The sequence below is a fragment of the Montipora capricornis genome, chromosome 6, assembly GCF_036669925.1.
Source record: "Montipora capricornis isolate CH-2021 chromosome 6, ASM3666992v2, whole genome shotgun sequence".
NCBI classification, from domain to species: domain Eukaryota; kingdom Metazoa; phylum Cnidaria; class Anthozoa; order Scleractinia; family Acroporidae; genus Montipora; species Montipora capricornis.
The window spans coordinates 25,493,510-25,513,509 of NC_090888.1; the positions used below are offsets into that span (position 1 = coordinate 25,493,510).

The 20,000-nt window shown below is 36.8% G+C and overlaps 1 protein-coding gene across 1 annotated transcript in view; it reads right to left on the bottom strand.

The window, feature by feature from the left end:
• LOC138051846 (eukaryotic translation initiation factor 4 gamma 1-like) overlaps positions 1 to 20,000 on the bottom strand; it is a 53,020-nt gene that overhangs the window by 32,400 nt on the left and 620 nt on the right. The window contains exons 3-7 of the mRNA XM_068898140.1: positions 19,912 to 19,952; positions 18,196 to 18,453; positions 11,556 to 12,999; positions 5,518 to 5,639; positions 1,330 to 1,441 (exon numbers count right to left, since the gene is read on the bottom strand). Of these exons, the coding sequence (XP_068754241.1) occupies positions 1,330 to 1,441; positions 5,518 to 5,639; positions 11,556 to 12,999; positions 18,196 to 18,453; positions 19,912 to 19,952 (1,977 nt within the window). The remainder of the gene's footprint in view (positions 1 to 1,329; positions 1,442 to 5,517; positions 5,640 to 11,555; positions 13,000 to 18,195; positions 18,454 to 19,911; positions 19,953 to 20,000) is intronic.

Here is a 20,000-nt window from a genome sequence, read left to right on the forward strand (position 1 = left end):
CAAGTGACCAATTTTATCAGTTGGGACTTGAGGACAATCAATTTGCATTTTATTCAGTGTGTAAATTTCAAGGTCAGAGTTTCATGCTGTTTTTATTTCGACCTGATTTAGCGAGAGATATAGTCCTGTCATTTAGGATGTACCATTGACTACTCATCTATCGGTTTGTTTGAATTTTAGAAAATTATTAAAGGTTATTCAATCACCAAGCTTAACTCTCTGAGAATGATCTGTGAGATAATCCTCCAACAATAGGCAGCTACTTCTTTGGGTGATGTAGCAGCTGATCCAAAGATCACTCGCCATTGGTTTGCAACCCTTACCCCAAACAATAGCTAAAACAATGGAAAGAATGACATGTCATTGTTTCGTGTAAGGGTTGCAAACCAATGGCGAGTAATCTTTGGATCAGCTGCTACACTACTGACTTCTTTTAAGACGTGGCTAACAGCAGATTATGTGATATACTATCAAAATTAATGCTTTGGACAGATCAATTCCAATAATGGATGCTACATGTAGTTGGTGCTTGTCCAGGCCATGTTTGAACTCCTCCAATACGCGAACCAAAGAAGTCTCACAGCTTTAGTACTTACGTTACCCAGATAGAAATGGAGACAACTTATCAGAAAAATATGAATGTAGCTGGTTGACAAGGATACATTCAAATACATTATTAAAAGCTACAAAACAGTAATAGGCCTGCAGTTAGTCTTGTAATATTCAACGCCCTTTTTGAATACAAGTGTGATCTGCCCAAACTTCCAATACTTAGGTACATGTATAGTATTAGTGGATATAAAATAATTGAATAGATTACTTAATGGCCAAGCTATAGAATTAATACCATCCTTGATAATTCTTAAAAGCATTTATAGGAATAATTGTCCCAGCCCATGGCTTTTGCCGAGGACAGTGAAAGGACGGTATTTTTGACAATAGTAGGATTAATGGGTCCATAGTAAACCCATAGCTGTGATGTATGGACATAAAATCATTGATTCCATGAATACTAGGATGATCAATAAAATTAAGACCATATTGGGATTGTTCAGGCAAATCATTAGTAAGTTCCACTAATAGGAGTCAATGAGTTAAATGGAGACATTTTTGAGTGGATGTTTAATAAACCTTCACTGATACAATAGTCATGACTATTTAGAAAGTGCACATGTACATTGTACGTGTATGTCCTCTATCAAACAATGTGCACAGTCTCTTTCCATGACACGTAACTCCGGCAACAATGCCCTTTTTTTTAATAACTTCTTGTTCGCGCTCTAACATGACCTTGCAAGCAGTAGCTTGTTGTAAACAAAATCATTATACCTTCTTTAGTCTCCCATGTCTCATCATCAGACTGAGCATCTTCAGTTACTTGTACTTCCTGTTGTAATTCTGTTGTTTCTTCTGCTGGTTGTTCTTCACCTTCATCAGGGGTCTAAACAAAGATTAGCAAAAGTAGGGCTCAAAATCAGGAAGACATAGATTGGCTGCTGTTTGTTGTGTAAATTCTCAAATAACGACAACTTTTAACATTTTTAGTGATGCTTTTATTCCTGTTTTAGCTGAAGATGCCAAGTGCTTAAATTCTAAAGGCTGAGAACAGTAACCATGCATGGCTCGCCATTTTATGATAAAGTTACAAAATTGCTTTGTCTGATTGGCTTTTGCTCAATGGTGCTTACGGTAAGCAACAATTCAAAAAGTCAAACTCTCCATTTTTCGATATAAAATTATACACAATATTCTATACACAAATAACATCCTGTTTAAAATGAAAAAGGTTTAGAATCCTTACTGCCCATACTGCCACACTGAATTTCAAACTGTTTGTCACCTATTTGTGACACATTCCATCGCTATTCACTTTTGGAATAATTTCACTGAAAGGTATCAGTCCATATCCAAGAGTAACTTAAGCCTTTCCGAGAGTGAAATTCTCTATGGTGTCCAAAAGGGTTTTTCTTCTTGTTTAACTCTAAATCATCTTATCTTTATTGAACTGAAAACTGAATTGAAAAACTTTATTTAAACACGTGACATTGATGAGCCTAAAAAAGGACTCGTTACAAAAATGTATGACTACGTGTAAATACTTTCTCTATTGCAAAGCAGTAAATAATGTGGAACCCCTTTTTGAAGATTAATTTTTTTGTCATCGCATTCACACAGTGCCTTTCTGGAGAAGAAAGAAAAATCAAGAATACCACTTTCAGAGATTTGGAAAACCATTTAAAATTTACTCTGAATGCTTCAATTTCCTTAAAATACCACTGAAACCAAAAAGGCATAAGAACATCCTTGTGAATCTATGCTTAATTTCCCATCAAAGAGTGATGTTTAGAATCGCCCTATAATGCAATGCGGTCCTGATTTGGCATATTGGTATGTCATTTATGTCAGCATAATATATCTTGTATTGATGTACTACAATTCACAATAAAGTTTGCGTGCTTTGAACTTTCCTGTTGTATTTCCATGTTATTACAGAAAAAAATTACGTATGTGCGATACTTGTCTATTTTGTCTTCTTTATTTACGCAATCACATTACGATTTGCTTTTGCACCTAATGACACTAATCAAATCACTACCATTCTTTTGCATTTGAAATAATAAATATTACTATCACATTGCATTTGGTACTTGAAAATTGTATTATTTTCATCTCTATTCAGTGGCTAGTAATAAGAGAATGACATATTTAAGGGCAACCCTAAAACCCGGAATCCGGAATCACAGGTCATTGTTTTACCAATACAGAGAGTAAAAACTATCCAAAACAGTCATAAAAGCTACCCTTAGGCCTAATTAGGCCTAAACAAACGTTTTAGGCCTAAGGTTAGCTTTTATGAATGTTTAGGATAGTTTTTACTCTCTGTATTGGTAAAACAATGATCTGTGATTCCGGATTCCGGATTCCGGATTCCAGATTTTAGGGTTGCCCATATTTAACATTTGTTGGTCATAGGCTTTATTGCATTTGGTGGCTCCTGTCAGTCAACTGTCGGCCGGCAGATGATCTACAAGCAGTTATCTTTTCAGCAAATCGTAAATAAAGCTGAAGGCCGACAGTTCACCAACTGTTGGCCAACAGTCAGCCGACTGGCGAACTGTCGGCTGACTGTCAGTCGACAGCTTACCAATAGTTGGCCAACTGTTGACCAACTGTCGGTGGGGTGGGGGAGATGTCCTGGTTTTGAAGAGTTACAGTATTGTTTGTTTCTCAGTTTTGTGCAAATAACCTTATGCCTGTATGTTGTAATTGCAAGTGTTGGCAAAATCGTAAATGTATGTAGTTATCATTGCATAGTTGGAAAATCTGTGTATTCGTTGTAGTTGAAATTGAATAAATTGAATAAAGGAGGAATTTTTTTTTTTTTTTAAAGGCAACAATTTTAGGCCTTAAAGCCAAACGAAACAGGTATAGTCATCAAGTTCAAAAACTGTCTGGTCGTCCTTAAAGCTGAATACAACCAAAACATTGTTATAAGCATGACGATAATGATAATGATGAGTCACTCAGTTTTTTGAACTTGTAGTTAGTCATGTTTCTGAACTTGTTAGCACCACCTCCTTTTTTTCCTGACAAATTTTTGTTGTTTTTTAAAGTTAATTTCGAATACTTTTTAATCTTGTAAAGAGATCATCTTGATCATACCACCAACTAAGAATGCTTAAAGTAAGATCCAAGTCACAATAAACCCATCTAACTTGTAATTTAGTATTATAATTATTTATTAAGTAATGTAGATCGCTACAAGTTATTTCCCCAATGGAAGGTACAGTACCATGCAAAAGTAAGTTGACAATCTTGACTCGATCCTTGCAAGAATTGAGGATTGAGAATGGAGTCGAGGATCAAGACACTTTTAACTCCAAACAAACTCAATCCTCGACACTCGATGCTCGCAAAATCTGTGTCATGGATTAAAATATCAAGGCAAAACAGTGAGCTTTATGGCATGATAAATTTTATCATGAATTAACCGAATGCTTAAATGGCGGCCAAAAAAATATTCTTTTGTTTATGTGCTAATTAGACTCACTAGCCTCGCTCTCAAGCAACATTTCTTTTGTATTTTGTACATGCAAACGAGGCTAGTGAGTCTAATTAGCACATAAAAGAACATTTTTTTGGCCGCCATTTATGCATTCGGTCTATAGAATGCTAAATTTCTAACCTACCCATTGAGTAACATATACATATGCATACTACGTATCCAACCAAGTAATGCAACGCTTCATGTGTTTTTGCATTTCTTCTTTTAACGTTACAAATCCAAAACCATAAGGAATGAAGCCTTCATCAGAAGGAAAATTATAGTAATGGTCAATTCAGCCGCAAAACATATTGGTGCTAGGCTTGTTTGCTGGTATCCATCACTTCAAAGAAAAGTGCGAAACATTGAAATGAGCGGTTTCACTTCTCAGTGTTGATTTTTTTTTTTTTACAAAAATTAATTTATTTTACTATAGAAGTTATACATAGTAGTATAGTAGTAAAACCTTGAGCGTTTTCAGTATGCTCTCAATCGCTCATGCCTCGGAAAGCAGGACATGATGTGGCAAATCAATTTAAGTATGCAACTTTTATTTTCATAACAACTCAATGGCTTTACATTGTGACAGTTTCAAGACAGGAAGCTACACGTAGATTGACAAGGAAAAAATCTTAAAATTGTTAACATCAACAACGCTCTAGAATTGAAATCTACACCTGGTGCTCAACAGGACAGTCACTCTTCTTGCGGCACCTAAGGTATTCATCAATAGCCACGACATGTTTTGTTTCCCTCTGTGATGCCTGACTTGGGTAGAGTTTTAAAACATGCCTTTTTACTTTTTGCATTTTTAAATATCATTGTCTAAAATACGGAAATACTGTACTATCGAAGTAATTCTCACTAACAAGCTAGGTTACAGCTAAATTGTCGGGCACATCGCACTATCAATTGGAAGATTATGGAGTAAACTTGAAATTCCACCGATAGTGTCGAAGATTGTTTACAGTCCATGTGATTGTCAAGTATGCTTTGATGATATGGCCTGAAGAATAATTTTCTCCTCCACAATTGCATAGAAACGTGTCATTCGTTGTGATCTTTTCCCAATTACAGCAATTGGATTCAAAAGAGGACTAAAGTCACTCGGTTTTCTGCATTACTCCCAAAAAGCATTCTTCGAAAAACTTTGGCAGTCTTTCACTCATATTCCCAGCGGCGTTTGTGCTATTAGTCTATCGACGAATCAGTCAAGCAACAAGCTCATTAGTTTCTAGATTCCTTCAACTCAATTCTCTACTGGATTCTCAATTGTCGTTCCTTGATTCTTGATCCTCACAAGAATCGAGGATCAAGTCAAGAATCGAAAGACACTGTTCACTTACTTTCACCCAGGTACTTTAGGTAGGGAAGAGGGAGATTTTGAGGGTCGATGAGGACATTTCCCTTTCCACAGTAAGAAGAATTTCAAAGAAATGTTTGACAGCATGGGATTTACAAAATGTACTCACCTCTTGTTGGACAGGCTTTTCTGTGTAAGCTTCCATCATATCTGTTTCTTTCTCTGAAGAGCGCTTCTCCATCTCCCTTAAACGGTGCTTTTGTTTTTTCTTCTTCATGTCTCTGGATGGGACTAAAAATGAAAAGAAAACATTACCATTATCAATCCACTAAGCTAAGCCAAAATTTGGGAATTTCCGGGACAGTAATTTGAAAGTTTTTGTTAGCCTTCAGAGGTTGTCCTTTCTTCCAGAAATTATGAAAATCTGAAATTTGTTTTTGTTCCATGGGTCCTTACATTTTGAATCTTCATATGAAATTTCTCGTGGGCATACAGGAACATTTTTCATTCCTAAAGTCAACTTTTCTTTTGGCCACCCCAAGAACAGGGACTCTGGCCAAAGCCAAAAATATTCGAAGTCACAGTAATGGTATAATGCTGTAACCATTGACAATAATTGTTTCAAATTCCTGAAAATGTGCAGAAGAGCTGGAAGTCCATGATTTGGGGACTTCCAGTACCTGCTTTGACTGTGGCCAGAGTCTGTGTTCTTGGCACTAACCAAAAGAAAAGCAGAACCGATCTGGGGAAGAGAACGGGAATGACACCACTTCCGAAGTGAAGTGAAAAATACAGTTCCACTCGACATACAACAAATTTCAGAAATTCTAACTAGAAATTTTGGTTCAATGGGTCAATTCCAATTTGGAGAAAATCACTAATCAGAATATCCTGCATTACTAAAACTGGCTGATTTGTGGCTTAAGACACAAAGAATGAGTGTGTCATGTGAAAGGGACCAAACTGCCTAATTTAAGTGCCCCTAACCCCAAAATACTTTTTCCCTAAAAGGAATCTCTGCACCTGCTCGAAAGGCATTGTGGCCATTTTTTTCCTAACAGGTAGGATTTCTAACAAATCCTGCCTTTTATAGGCTTTAAAACTTGCGAAAAACCAAGCATCTTCTGTTTGCGAACAATTCAGAAGGGGAGTGGGTCTATTATTGATTTGACGTCACAATCACATGCATGCACTGTAAATCAGTTTGTGACGTCAAATCAGAAAGCCAGCCAAATGTCCTTTATTTGATTGTATAAACGAAATCACGAGAGACAAGCTTTGCATCGCGTTGAAAGCAATTTCTTTCATTGAAAAACTGCCGTTCTGTCCGTATTTGCTCTGTTCTAAACCGGTCACACCGGGACACTACAGTGTATTACAGTCTCATATTTGTGCGTTCTCTTGACCAAATATGGCAAAATGGCGTAACAGTGGAAATCATAAACAAATATTATTACTCTAATGAATGATGCTTAGAATAAACACGTGTACATGGCCAGAAAAAAATTCGATGTACATGTATTATAACCAATGTCTTAATACTGGATGTGTCAGAGATGCAAACGGTTGAACACATGTTGATTTAGAGTCTAATAACACTGATATCAGGTCCACTGCTTATTTACAATCACATGTGTATGTCATTACATTTCAAACTAAATACTGTAACAGGCATTAATCCAGCACTTTACAAAATCATAGAGCTCAAAGGTTTGCCTGAAGTAGTGCACAGCTCGCTATAATTATAAATAATTATTTCCTTGTTATCTAACACTTGGGCTTCAAGATCACATAACACAAGATTACTAAAAAAAACAAACCAAACTGGTCCTTGATGAATGTCAAAGCATTTAATCTAAACAAATGCAAGTTAAGTGCCTATAATTCCATCCAAAGAATAATCTACAGCAAGTCAATGGATTGTAACCCACCCAACAGGAAGCAAAGCTTGCAGAATGTTGAAATCTCAACATTTTTTAATAACCATGGCCAAGAAACTTGCTTTACTAATATGCACACATTTTGCTTGCTTCTTCATTTGGAACTTCAATGCATGCATCACAACCAACCATCCATAAAAAAAAGAAAACTTGAGGCAAAAAAGGTCTGAAGTCTGAAAGCCCCATCATCATATATGCACAGAAGCTCTCAAAAGATTAAAAGAGAAATATTGTGACAGACAAAAACCTTTGCTTTTGTAATGCAAGGATATCATTTCATGAACAGAGCAGAGACATGCACAAGAACACACAATTGATTGAATAAATCAAACTGTAATTTCATGCATATTTGAGCAAAGTTACCTGTTGAGACAGCTCCGGTTGCCCCAAGGAAGCTAACAAATAATTCACTGTGTAGAAATAGCTCCAGCCCTTGTTATATAATTGAAGGAATCTCAGAGAATTTTCACTGTTTATAGAGCATAAAAAGCAGCCCTTACACTGCCCACCTTAAGTAAAAGTTTAGCATTGATTGAGCAATGCACTGAACAATTTTAGACATGAGATACTTGGCAAGGTATGCATGTTGTCAATGACCTCCAGGTCACACAATGCCAGTGTCAAATTCTAGCCAAACCATGAATGACAAGTAGCATATTACATGCAAAGATTATATGGAACATCAGATAAACAGATTGACACACAATTTGTCATCTCTAACACATGTTATGACCTCCAATTCTCATATTTACAAAAACATTTTCCAATAGTAGTGTATGCCTACACGTGTTGTTTATATTGGCCATTCAGCATAACCAAACTTGAGCAATAATTTCAAGCCCCTGTGTGAGTTACATGTATTGATCCACAGAAAGTAGACGTTCATAACATAAAATTTAAGTGAGAAATAAAACAAGCCAGTATATTAATTTAAATTTTCTTTTCTTGTGAGAGAGCTCTCATTTTATTTTTGGGGAGGACATTGTAGAATAAAGATCCTATCCAAAAAATGCCTTCTTTTGCTTTGCCATCCAGTTATTCAGACACAACTGAGCTCTACTAAATCACTTCAGGCTTTTGTTTTAGCAACAATAATTGCAGTGTACATGTATGCATCTTCCTCACAAGGGCTTTCACAACATTAAAGATCTCTATTTTATTTGCTTTTGCAAATCTCCAGCTGTACTTAATTCCATGACTTTTGGATTAATCATCAATAAAATAAATTGCCCTAAAGGCTCACGTCCAATTAAAGGAAAAAGTATGAATAAAATAAATACTTGTAAGCAAATTAATACTTTTCACTAGGCATCACATTTTTGGAACCTCTAATAAATTATTTATATAATTTTCAACAATGGCTGTGCCATTTAAAATATTTCTACATGAATCTTGACTGCAGTGTACATAAATTACAGTTAAGTACATGATCAAAATGTCATGATAAATTTACTTACACAACTGTAAATGTTCTTTGTAAGCATGGAAGCACTACAATTAATAACACATCACTATAACTCATATCAAATCACTGCAATCAATTGAAATCAAATCAAAGAGGAGTTGATAAGACAGTCCACAGTAAAGTTAGAGAATGAAAGAGCAAAGGAGAAAAGAGATTTATTAATTGAAGGAACCTCTAAAGTATAAGTGAGCTGGGGGTAAAATGACTGTTGAAAACTGCAGTCTAAGAAAATGTAATGCAACTTAACTTCAAGTCTAACATTTCCCACTTCAAAAGTTACTTCACAATCACTTAATTTAAAAAGTCTCCACATACTAATTCACAGACTTATAACAACATTTCAAGGAATTGTTCGCAGTGTTATTTTCTAGGAAATTAAATACAAATCACTGCTTATTAAAAGCTCACGAAGGAAAGAGAAAAAGCCCACATCAACAACTTATAGGCACTCAACTGTGAAGCTCACAATACTTATATCTGTGGGCCAGTCTTGGTTTCTTCCTAGGTCCATTCATCTTAAGATTCCAATGGAATCAACTCCCTAAATTGCTTTGCTCTTGCTACATGACAAAATATTATGCCATCTTTCCAAGAAATTCATTCCCACTTCCGGTTTTCCGGGAAATAGGTAAAACAATTGATGCCAATCATGTTGTTACTTGAGAGAAAAGTGGATCAAACATATTTAAATAGGTCAACAAACCGACCAAGGTTTTCTTTTTGTCCCTAATCTTTGTATTGTAAGCTATAAGATCTTGTACAAGGTTAAAAATAGTAAAATTACTTAAATTAATTTGTGGAGTTCCTTCTGTTCTCAATGCATTCATAATAATTACATTTAATGTAACATTTAGTAAAACTTGGAAGATGAGAAGAACAAAATTTGTCAAGTGACAAAATGAAATTAATGGAAGCAGACAACTGCCACAGGCAGTACTCTGTTATTAAATTTCTGGAACTTAAAACTTTTCAGAAGGGCTTTTTACAGTAAAACACAAATGTTCACTCTTAAATGCAAAATTTTGTTTTGCTTGAGCAAAATTTTGTCAAGTTACACCTTAAGTTACTCCCCCTACAGTACTGTACATGAAGGGAGAAAAATCTTTTGGAAAAATCAATTACCAAATATCAAAAACACCGTATTATACTCTTCGCTTGTCCCTCAAATGTTGCATTTGCATTGTTTTTATTTCCTCTTGGGACTTATAATGGTCCCAAGAGAAACTGGAAACAACGCTTAACACAAAAATTTTGGAGGGACAACCAAAGAGTATTACAGTACTTTTGATATGTAGTTCAAATTTTTTCTTGGTTTAAAGTTTTTCAAACCATTTCAATGTTGATTTTTCTTTGTGTAATAATTTATGTATAATAATCTGAAATAAACATAAAAATTAAAATCAGACTACTCTGAAAAATCTTGAACCAATGAAACTGAACCATAAGAAATATATTTTTACTTGATTGAGGTTAATTAAAAGGAAGGAAGTTTTTTTAGTGGACCTACATGTACATTGTATATGTTGTTAACAAATGCATTGCCAAGTGGAGGTTGGATACCTGGGATGCAATATACGTCCAAGGGCTTCCACTGGAGGCCAGCTAGCCAGCTAGCCCCAATGAGTAACCGTCCTATGGGCAGCAAACTGCACAAACCAACCACGAGACCTCACACCAGGCACCCAGGCACTGGTCTCAATGATAAACAGTGTTTTTAAGTAGCTAGGGAGGGGAGGGCAGAGTAAAAGCCCAACTAGACAAGCGAGGCACAAAGTGGCAAGCAAAATGTCCAATCAATTGCCATGTGGATAAGCGACTGAATGAGCATGCACCTGTGCCAAACACCACTGACCACTCTTGCAGGAACAACCAGCCCAGACCATTACCATTCTTTGTTTTTCACTTGTTAAACTGCATCTAACCCATTCACACTTAAAGGGACACTGTCATGGGTTGACATGCGCAGTAGCATTCACTTTCTCTGAGACTTGTCACGCTTGACCGCCATTATGGAAATATCGGTCAGTTGAAGAATTCTGCATATATTTTGCATTAAATCAAGTCTATCTAAAGCAAATGTTCACAAAGTGAATTTCTTTTACTCAGGAACCTGTGGCGATCTTTTGTAAATGTAGAAGTGCTTGTATGACGAAGCGCAAAGAAAATAGTTCTCGTGGGTGCCCGTGCAAAGGGAGAAATGTGCTGTGTACAGATGAATGTAAATGTAAATATTTTCCTACATGAAAAGACAGAACAACTTGATAACGTAAAATACAGCTTACCAAGGAATATAAATCAAACGATTATGAACGCAAGTCTTACATGTACCTTCGACGATATTCGAGAGACAATAAATGAGTCACGAAATCGCTGTCACTGAAAGACTCATAGCCTGCATAGCCTGCATCAAATTTTGCCTGCAGCCACAACTTAAATGTCTTTTTTTCCACACATATACGCTTATGGTTTCTCAGCCACGCTTTCTTGTATTCCCCTCTGTCTTCGACCTTTCGTTTCCATGCTGAGTTGATGCGTTTACTGCCATGTCTGGATCCTCCGCTAGACTCCATTTTGAATTTGTGAGAGCTAATTACCATTATACATGTATTATATTAATCACTCACTGAAGGAAGTATTATATATTATATTAAGGAAGCATTTTTGTCTGCTTCCGCGCGTCATAGAAAAGGCTGATTTAAAATAAAATTATACATACTAAAAGGTACTGATTACTCTTATTCCATTTCATTTTTAAATATGGGGAAAAAACTATCAAATAGTAGCGCAACTGTATACACTCACCTGATGCATGTGAATCAACAGGAGTGTTGGCTACAGCAGACTTCTTTAAATCAACTTCATGTCCATTCACCTTCTCATTTCCACTTCCTTCCTGTGGCTCAGAGCTCGGCAGCAAAACTTCTGATTCTTCAGTTTGTGCCAATGTTTCTTCGGGTTGAGTAAGTTCTTTACCGTTATCTTCAGACACTTCGTTTGGTTCGAGCGTCTCGGATGCAGTCCCAGGTACTGCAGCTTCCACTTCAGGTTGACTATCAATGGTGATTACTTCCTCTGTGTCTTCTTTTGCCTGCTCCTGAGATTCCTCCATTGGTCCATTTAAGATATTTGACGCAGACACTGGCAATGCATCAGTAGCAACTTCTTTCTCACCTTCATCCAACCGTTTCACTTTTTCATCCTTCTCACATTCATCCAACAGTTGCACTTTTTCATCTTTATCACATTCATCCGATGGTTTCACTTTTTCATCTTTATTACATTCATCCGATGGTTTCACTTTTTCATCTTTATCACATTCATCTGACGGTTGCACTTTTTCATCTGTCTTGACAACATCGCTAACAAAGGGTGCATTACTCTTTTGAGATTCTTTATAGAGGTCCTCCTTAGTAAAAATCTCCACTGTGCAGCTGACATTAGAAATCTTTCCATTTGCTACTGTGGTAGCAGCAACAGAGCTAACCAAAGATTTTGATCCCAATAAACTCTCACCTGAACTTCCTTCACATAGCTTGGAAGCTTTTACAGTTTCTTTCGGTTGTGATTTCACAGGGACTGTCCCTTCTTTCATCTGTGTTTCCTGAACCTTTTCCACAACATTACTAACAGTATCATTCTTTCTTGCACCTTTCAATGCTTCCTCTTTTTGTACCTCAAGTGTTTCTTTGGCCTTAACAATGTCTACATCACCTCTGTTATTCACAGTTGATTTCTGAATAGTATACTCTGGTTTTTTTGGTCTATCTTCCGAATTGTTTGCCAACGTTGCAGCGACCTGCGCTGCAAACTGTGCCCGTACATTAGCCTCAGCTTGTTGCTGTGATGTCAAAGGAGGAGTACTTGAACTACTACTCTGTCCAGAAAGATCAGGTGTATTATTTGGAGTCCCAACTGCAGTGCTCGTCAAACTACTTGCAGTTCGTTGTTTAAGAATTTCATGTGTCACATCCTTATGGCTATTTGGATCTTTGATTTGGATTATTTTTCTTTCTCGAGTTCTAGGCTCAAACTGTGGTTGGAACTGTTGCATTCCTTGCAAGGGGGTTGCTGGGGCTCTGACAATATATACAGGTGGTGAAGGCTGTCCAATTGGATAACCTGGGGATTGCTGATATACAAAGGGTCCATGAGGCTGTGAGGGACCAGACACTGGAGGAAACTGCCCCTGCATTGCTTGGGGTGGTCGGTAGTGGGGTGGACCACCCATGGGAAGTTGAAAATCAACCTAAAAGCAAGAGGACATTGTTATTCTTAGCCAAGGAAGAGAAAAATGATCAATAATTCATGAGCCTAATAGCCTATCAAAACAACAATCAAAAGTCATGTGCATCAGCTTTATATCCTGATAAAACACTTTATATCCTGATAAAGAACACTAATTAACAATTAGTTAGCGAATGCAAGTTGAAGAAATATTTATTTGGCCGGAATAAAACGAAAGAGAACAGCACGCTTTTCACTACTCAAGGTCTATAACTAATAGTCATCTAGTAGCGTAGCCAATAAAAATGCAGGATTTGCATTAGTCCACTAGTTGGGTGATACTAGAAACCCATAAGGGTTGAAACGTGTAACGGCCCCTTGTGTGCTGGGAAACAAGCTTCTGAATATTCAATTTGCTAAGTACCATATTTGGAATAACAAGAGCGAGGGGTTTCCAAATATGGTACTTAGCACTGAAACATTCAACCAATCAGTTCGCACTGAATATTCGGAAGCTGTGAACGCGCGTTACACGTTTCAACTCTTATGGGTTTCTGGTGATACTAATTAACAATTAGACCTGTAGCCCTTGCAGGCTATGGGTTTCGCCTCACGGGCTATTGACCCATGGCCCTTGAGAGCGAAGGGTCTTATTTTTGTCATTTTGTCAATAAACTTCGGGATATGAGGGCTAAAAATGATTGTGTACCTAAAATTGGTGATTTGGAAACATTCTCTAGCACTGTGCCTTAAGAGTCGAAGTATTTTAACATTTCCCAGTCGCCACCATTTTTCACAATCGGAAAGTTTGCTGGGAGGTTGCTGCTGACACCAATGCAACACTCAACAGACTACCCAAAGATTAATTTAACAAAAAAAAAAAGTACACAAAGATGTGATACGATTTTTGTCAGACGCTGTTTAGACCTATCCCTAGCTGACAAGCGTTACAAAGATCTATTGACAGAAGGTCAACATGTCACATTGCGTTACCATCCATTGTAACATGCAGTCTAAGAACAAACATGATGTCATGTTCACATTTTGTTTCACTGAGTATCACTCATGGGTGAAATGAGCAAAAAGGGTTGACTGCCATTTGAAGACCATTGCTTGCAGGTTGTCGTGTAATTTAACAAGTTTAGTACAATGATACCTCAATACATCCTCGTTTAAGAGATAAGTCGGTAGCACATTAACTTTGCCAATTCCTTGAACTACTAGATGTTTTATTAGCATGAGAGTGGTTTTCAAGTTACAAAACCCTCGTTAAACACTCTGGCAAAAATTGGGATGCTGGACAATGCATTAGATGGGCTGAGCTTTGATGATGCCTCTCGCCAGCTAGCTCTCAGCGTTTCTGTGGAGCAGTTTTCACATTTGCAGCAATTTAAATCAAACAAACATCCACTACGTTCTTCACTTGCATTTTCTAACTCTTCTCCCTCAGTAGAATCAGACTATTTTTGGCTAGTTTCGCGCTCCAGCTGTAAACTTTCAGAAAATTACAAAAAAAATTACTTTTTAGGAAAAAATGACTTACACAAAATTTCTCTGCGGACATCGTGTTAATGAACGGTTTGACCACGCAGTGATGTAAGAAATTTTTCCAGTAAACATTGCACAAGTGAAACTAACATTTTGAAAATTACATTGGAACCCTAAAAGTGAAAACAACCTACAAATATATCAACTTTTAAACTTTGAAAAATGACAAGACCATAAAGTATAATTTAGGACCCAAACTCTTCCTCAGCCAAGATTCCCTTTACACAGGCCACAGTAATTTGCTCTTTCTGCGATTTTCTTGTGCATTAACTGCTATTAAAATCACCAAAACGTAAGACAAAGAAATCAAGAGACACTTTATGGTGGCCTGGCTTACGAAAAATTTTTAAAAAGCTTAAAAGGACATTATACACTGTAGTGATTTTTTTAGCCCTTTAAACATTGCAACACAGGAATCCCCACTTGACAATTCAAGATGACACGATGCCAATATTTAGTGATAAAAAGCACCTCCCAGGCAGTGAAAATTAAGAAACTGTGACTGGAACATAATTTACAATAATAGGATTAGTAATATGGATGCAAAAATTTCAATTCATTGATTGGCTGAGAGCACAATCCCCATCAATTACCATATTTACTCGTGTATAAGTCGATCCCGTGTATAAGTCGAACCCCCATTTTTGATGGCAAAAAAAGCAATTTCTTAATTTCTTTGTTAAAATCATTATGTTACTGGGACACTAATCTTGTATTCTTCAATTTCTGGAAGTGTGGATACACAAAAACTCAGGGCCTCATTAGCGCTTAATAGTTTTGCGGTTCAGCAGTTGTTGTACATGTACAGTACCGCTCAGAAATACGTTAACCAAAATATGCGCACAATACGCGTATATCTGTACGCGTATGTGCGTATACCTATACGCGTATGTGCGTATATCCATACGCATATGTGCGTATAACCATACGCGTATGTGCGTATACCGATATACGCGTCTGCCTCATTAGCTTGCTTATTGTTTTGCTTATTGTTAAAATAAAGAATACATGTAGCTTGACAGCACTAAAATAGTACACGACTACGAACTACATGACAAAGACGCACTTCCACAAACAGCTGTCACGTTCGGAATACGACGGATGTTTATTTCATCGATAAACATACAGCTCAGGTTCAGAGTTATTTTGTTCCACACTAGCAAAAGAGAGAATTAATAATATACAAAAGGCACACCATCAATAAACATGCAATTCTCGGAAAATCTTCGAGTTTACCTCGCCGAATTCGACGGAAGTTCTACTCCTATTTGAAAGGTGTTGCATTACCTGTCACAATTTCCTCAGCTCTTGATGTGATTCGTATGCAAATTTTGATACATCGTTGTTCGGGCATTCCCTTCTACTTTAATTTGCTTTCAGTTTAAAACTAGCAGTATCAAAATGATACGATACTAAAGAAATTGTTTCCCATTTATGAGTTGGTCGCTTCTCTTCATAAAAAGTTTTTAATTGAACGGAAAGGTAAAATGGAAATGAATTGTTGATTTATCTTTCGATTGGATCAACTTCACACCCGTGAATATTATTTTTCACTCCCAATTTCACCGCGTGAATTTTAACCCTTAATTTCACGACGTGAAAGTTTTCACCGATCATTCACGGCATGAATAGTTTCATGCCAAGAGTGAAAGTTTCTTATCGTAGAGTGATTACGGCGTATTCATGCCGTGAAAATTGAAATTCACGCACGGGGGCAATGAAAAAAATTTGACGGTTTTCAATGAATCCATAAGGCCCTTTTTGCATAAAGGGTCACAAACGATACACGCATTTGAATGCCTAATGCAAGATAAATTTTTGTTTCCCTTCTGATTCATAAACATTGAATTACTTTTGCTAGTTATCCAAAAAATTCGCGACGGGAGCGACCTGCGCGTTTGTAACATGATAGCTTTTGCAGTATGTAAATTTTCTGTTATCGGCTCGTGGCTTTGGTCAGATCCAAAAGTTCTTTGTTTTACTCAACAATGCAACACAAAGGAAATTTATGGTACTGAATAACAAAGGAAAATCAGACGCGCATGAATATACGCGTGTGTGCGTATAAGTATACGCGTATGTGCGTATAAGTATACGCGTATGTGCGTATAAGCATACGCGTATATGCGTATACACTGCGTATGCGCAGTTAACGTATATCTGAGCGGTACTGTATATGCGAGCATTTTGTCCTTGAGTTTCGAAAAAGTTCTCAGAAAATCGAACATGTAAACCTCAAACTAACCTGTTTCGTTGTTCAATGATAAAGAGCTTTAGAGGATAAGCACAACATCACGAAGCAGGAGTCAATCTTTGAAAATAACTTGCGAACAATGCGAAAATGTGCAAGGTTTAATTGCTCCTTCACTTATAATTTGTCAGATGATAAACAAAACAAAACTCATAAACCAAACGATACGAAGTTTGCAAAAGCATTTAAATCAGCCAGGTTTGTATAAAGAATAAAACACAATCATTACCAACCAGCATTTTCACACAACATGAGTGACGATGCTTGCACGCAAACACGAGGTATTGCGCCAGGTTACTAAGACGTTGAACGATCGAGTTTATTTGAAGAAACAGAAATGCCTTTAATTTTAGAGCTTTCCGCCTTTGGAAAACGAAAATTTCCAGTGTCTATTTCATATTTGTGCTTGTGAGTATCTTCAACATTTAGATTTGGACAAATCCTTTTTCATTTCAACTGGAATTGCTTATATACATTCATTTTGAAGTCTTTTGTCATTCTTTTGTCCACTGCGTTTATTGTGCCCAAGACAACATTATTATGTCAATTTTGAATAAATTACTTAGCTGGAACTTTGCTCAAAATCTTTGACCCGTGTATAAGTCGAGGGTGATTTTTGGAGCTTCTTTTGAGGCCATAAAAGGTCGACTTATACACGGGTAAATACGGTATTAATCCCAAATAGAGTACAGAAAAGTAAAATTAGCGCAGATGGTTAAAACTAGTACAATAATGGTAAAACGTTTTGCATGCAGATTATATACATCTTATTCAATGGTTTAACATACAATGCGCACAGATATTTTGTGAGTTGCGTAAAAAAATACGAGCAATGAGCAAAATGTCCGTGAGTATTATATGTTAAACCATCGAATGAGAGATTTATTATTCCACTACAAAAAGATGTTATTTTGATTCAATTTTATCTGGTAAGAGTGTTTCTAAAAAATGCATCATCTTTTCTTCAGGGAGTTTGCGAACGATGTAAACAGCACAGAAAGCCAGCAAAATGTCGTTTATTTGATTTTATAAATGAAATGATGAGAGACAAGCGATGACAAGCTAAATTCTCAGATTTTGTATCGCATTATTGAAAACAATTTCTTTCATTGAAAAACTCCCGTTCTGTCCGTATTTGCTCTGTTTTAAACCGGTCAAACCGGGACACTACATTGTATTACCGTCTCTTACTTTGCATATTCTCTTGACCAAACATGGTAAAGTGGCGTAATAGTGGAATAATAATAATAAGTAATCGCATGATTTTTCTTGTGCAATTTTTTGAAGACAACAAATTGCACTAGAATTTTGTTCATCTTTGAAAAAAATTCTTTGAGCTTATTTATTCCAAATTGCACTCAAAATCATGTGATTGCCTATACAAATAGCACAGGGATGCTTATTTTCCCTCTTACTTACATGCTGTGGAATAAATGGACCAGGTTGCCCAGGGGCTAAAAACTGTGCTGCCCCAGGATGTCCTATCATTTGTACCACAGGAGCCCCAGGAGGAGAGGAGTAGACTGGCTGATTACTGGGAGGTGGTGGTCTGGGAATTCGCATGGAACGTTGATAAAATTGTTGATTTGGAAGGCGTGGCTGTCCTTGTGCATGTGGTCCTTGCATTTGGCCAGGCATTGCCTGCATCAGTAGATTCTGTGGCAACGGTCCTGCAATCTAAATGTTCACGCAAGCATTGTTGTAAAGTTAAAAAGGTGCACCACATTATTCATTTGTGGGTTTGGCAATGAATGAAACCAACAAAAACAAAGCTGGCACCCATGGCTAGGTGGACCTTGGACCCAACACAGATCGGTTTATGAGTCTGGTGTAGAGTTCTTATAGCTTTATTTACAGGTCCTTTCTCTTCTTTACAAAAAAAGCTATTCTTTCTCTCCAGTTTTTTTAATACTCTTATTACTTACTGGTCCTACCAGAATTGAACTCATAACTTCCCACAAGGTGGTACAACCCATGAATGTAAAACAATGGAAAATAACCTTGACATGAGCAACTAAATTCTCTGTTACAAATGACTGATCATAATATAAAAGACAATCATTGATGAAGCATCAATACCAACACCTGCAATGTACCGTTTCTTTAATTCCTTCCTTGTAAAAATTACTATATAATTCAGTCATCAAGAAAAAAACTGCACTAGACAGCTACAAAAAATCTCAAGCAATCTATGCCAATTTACCTTTTTTCAATGCTTTATGGAAAATTGTCTCTGCCTGAGTGAGAGTGAATAGACTAAGCATGACTAAGCTTCATCCATTTTGAAATCATTTCTTTATTTAGAAAGCATGAAGGGAATCCAAGAGTGCTTGATGCCACATTGTTTCACTTTCATCACAAGTACTTCCTAATTTCCCCGAAAACAATTTCCACTAATTTCCTCTATTCACCAACCAGTATTCCTTGCCCCACCCCCGTCTGCTTAGAACCAGTTGATCAACGAATTTTAAAGTCCCTCTAAGGCCACGTGAAAGTGTTAAAATGACCTTGTGTTTCCGAAATAAAGTACATATAAATAGGTTCAAATGAAAATATGTTTGCTGATCAACTATATGTTTGTGACAGGAAATGGGCTTTGTGAAATGAACGCTATTCAAATGGAATGGGCGCTCATTCAAAATTTAAAAAAATCACCGACAAAACCTTACGCAACACCACTTGTGAAAACATTCAGTGAACCAAACACGATGAAAAGATCGATCATACAGCTAAAAGTGCGCACCACCGATTGTTCAGTTCGCTATTCGGCTAAATATTGAATGTACAAACAAATAAGATGATCTTGCGACTGCTTGCAAAAGATATTATGTACTACCGTGGCGGAAGTAGAGAACAACGTCAATTTCCTCAAGCAGTCTTTTGAGCTAGCGTTTTTGTCCAATAAAATCAACGACTATCGTGTTTTTCAGCGATCATACACTATCTGGGCAAAAAGCACTCCTTAGAAACGAAAGAAACAACATTTGTAAATAGAAATAAATTCATAACGACGCGACAAGAACTCCTATGCAACTGAAAGAGTCACAGATTCCACGAGACAAGATAAAAGTTACACCACCAGCCGTAGGCGACGCAAATATGGTGTAAATTCAATAAAATAACACGTTTTCCTACCTGATAGGATTGATTTTGTCTGGGATTGAAATCCTCTGGTCCTGATCGTGACAACAAAAAGAAAGAACGAAATCGGTTACCTTCTAAAT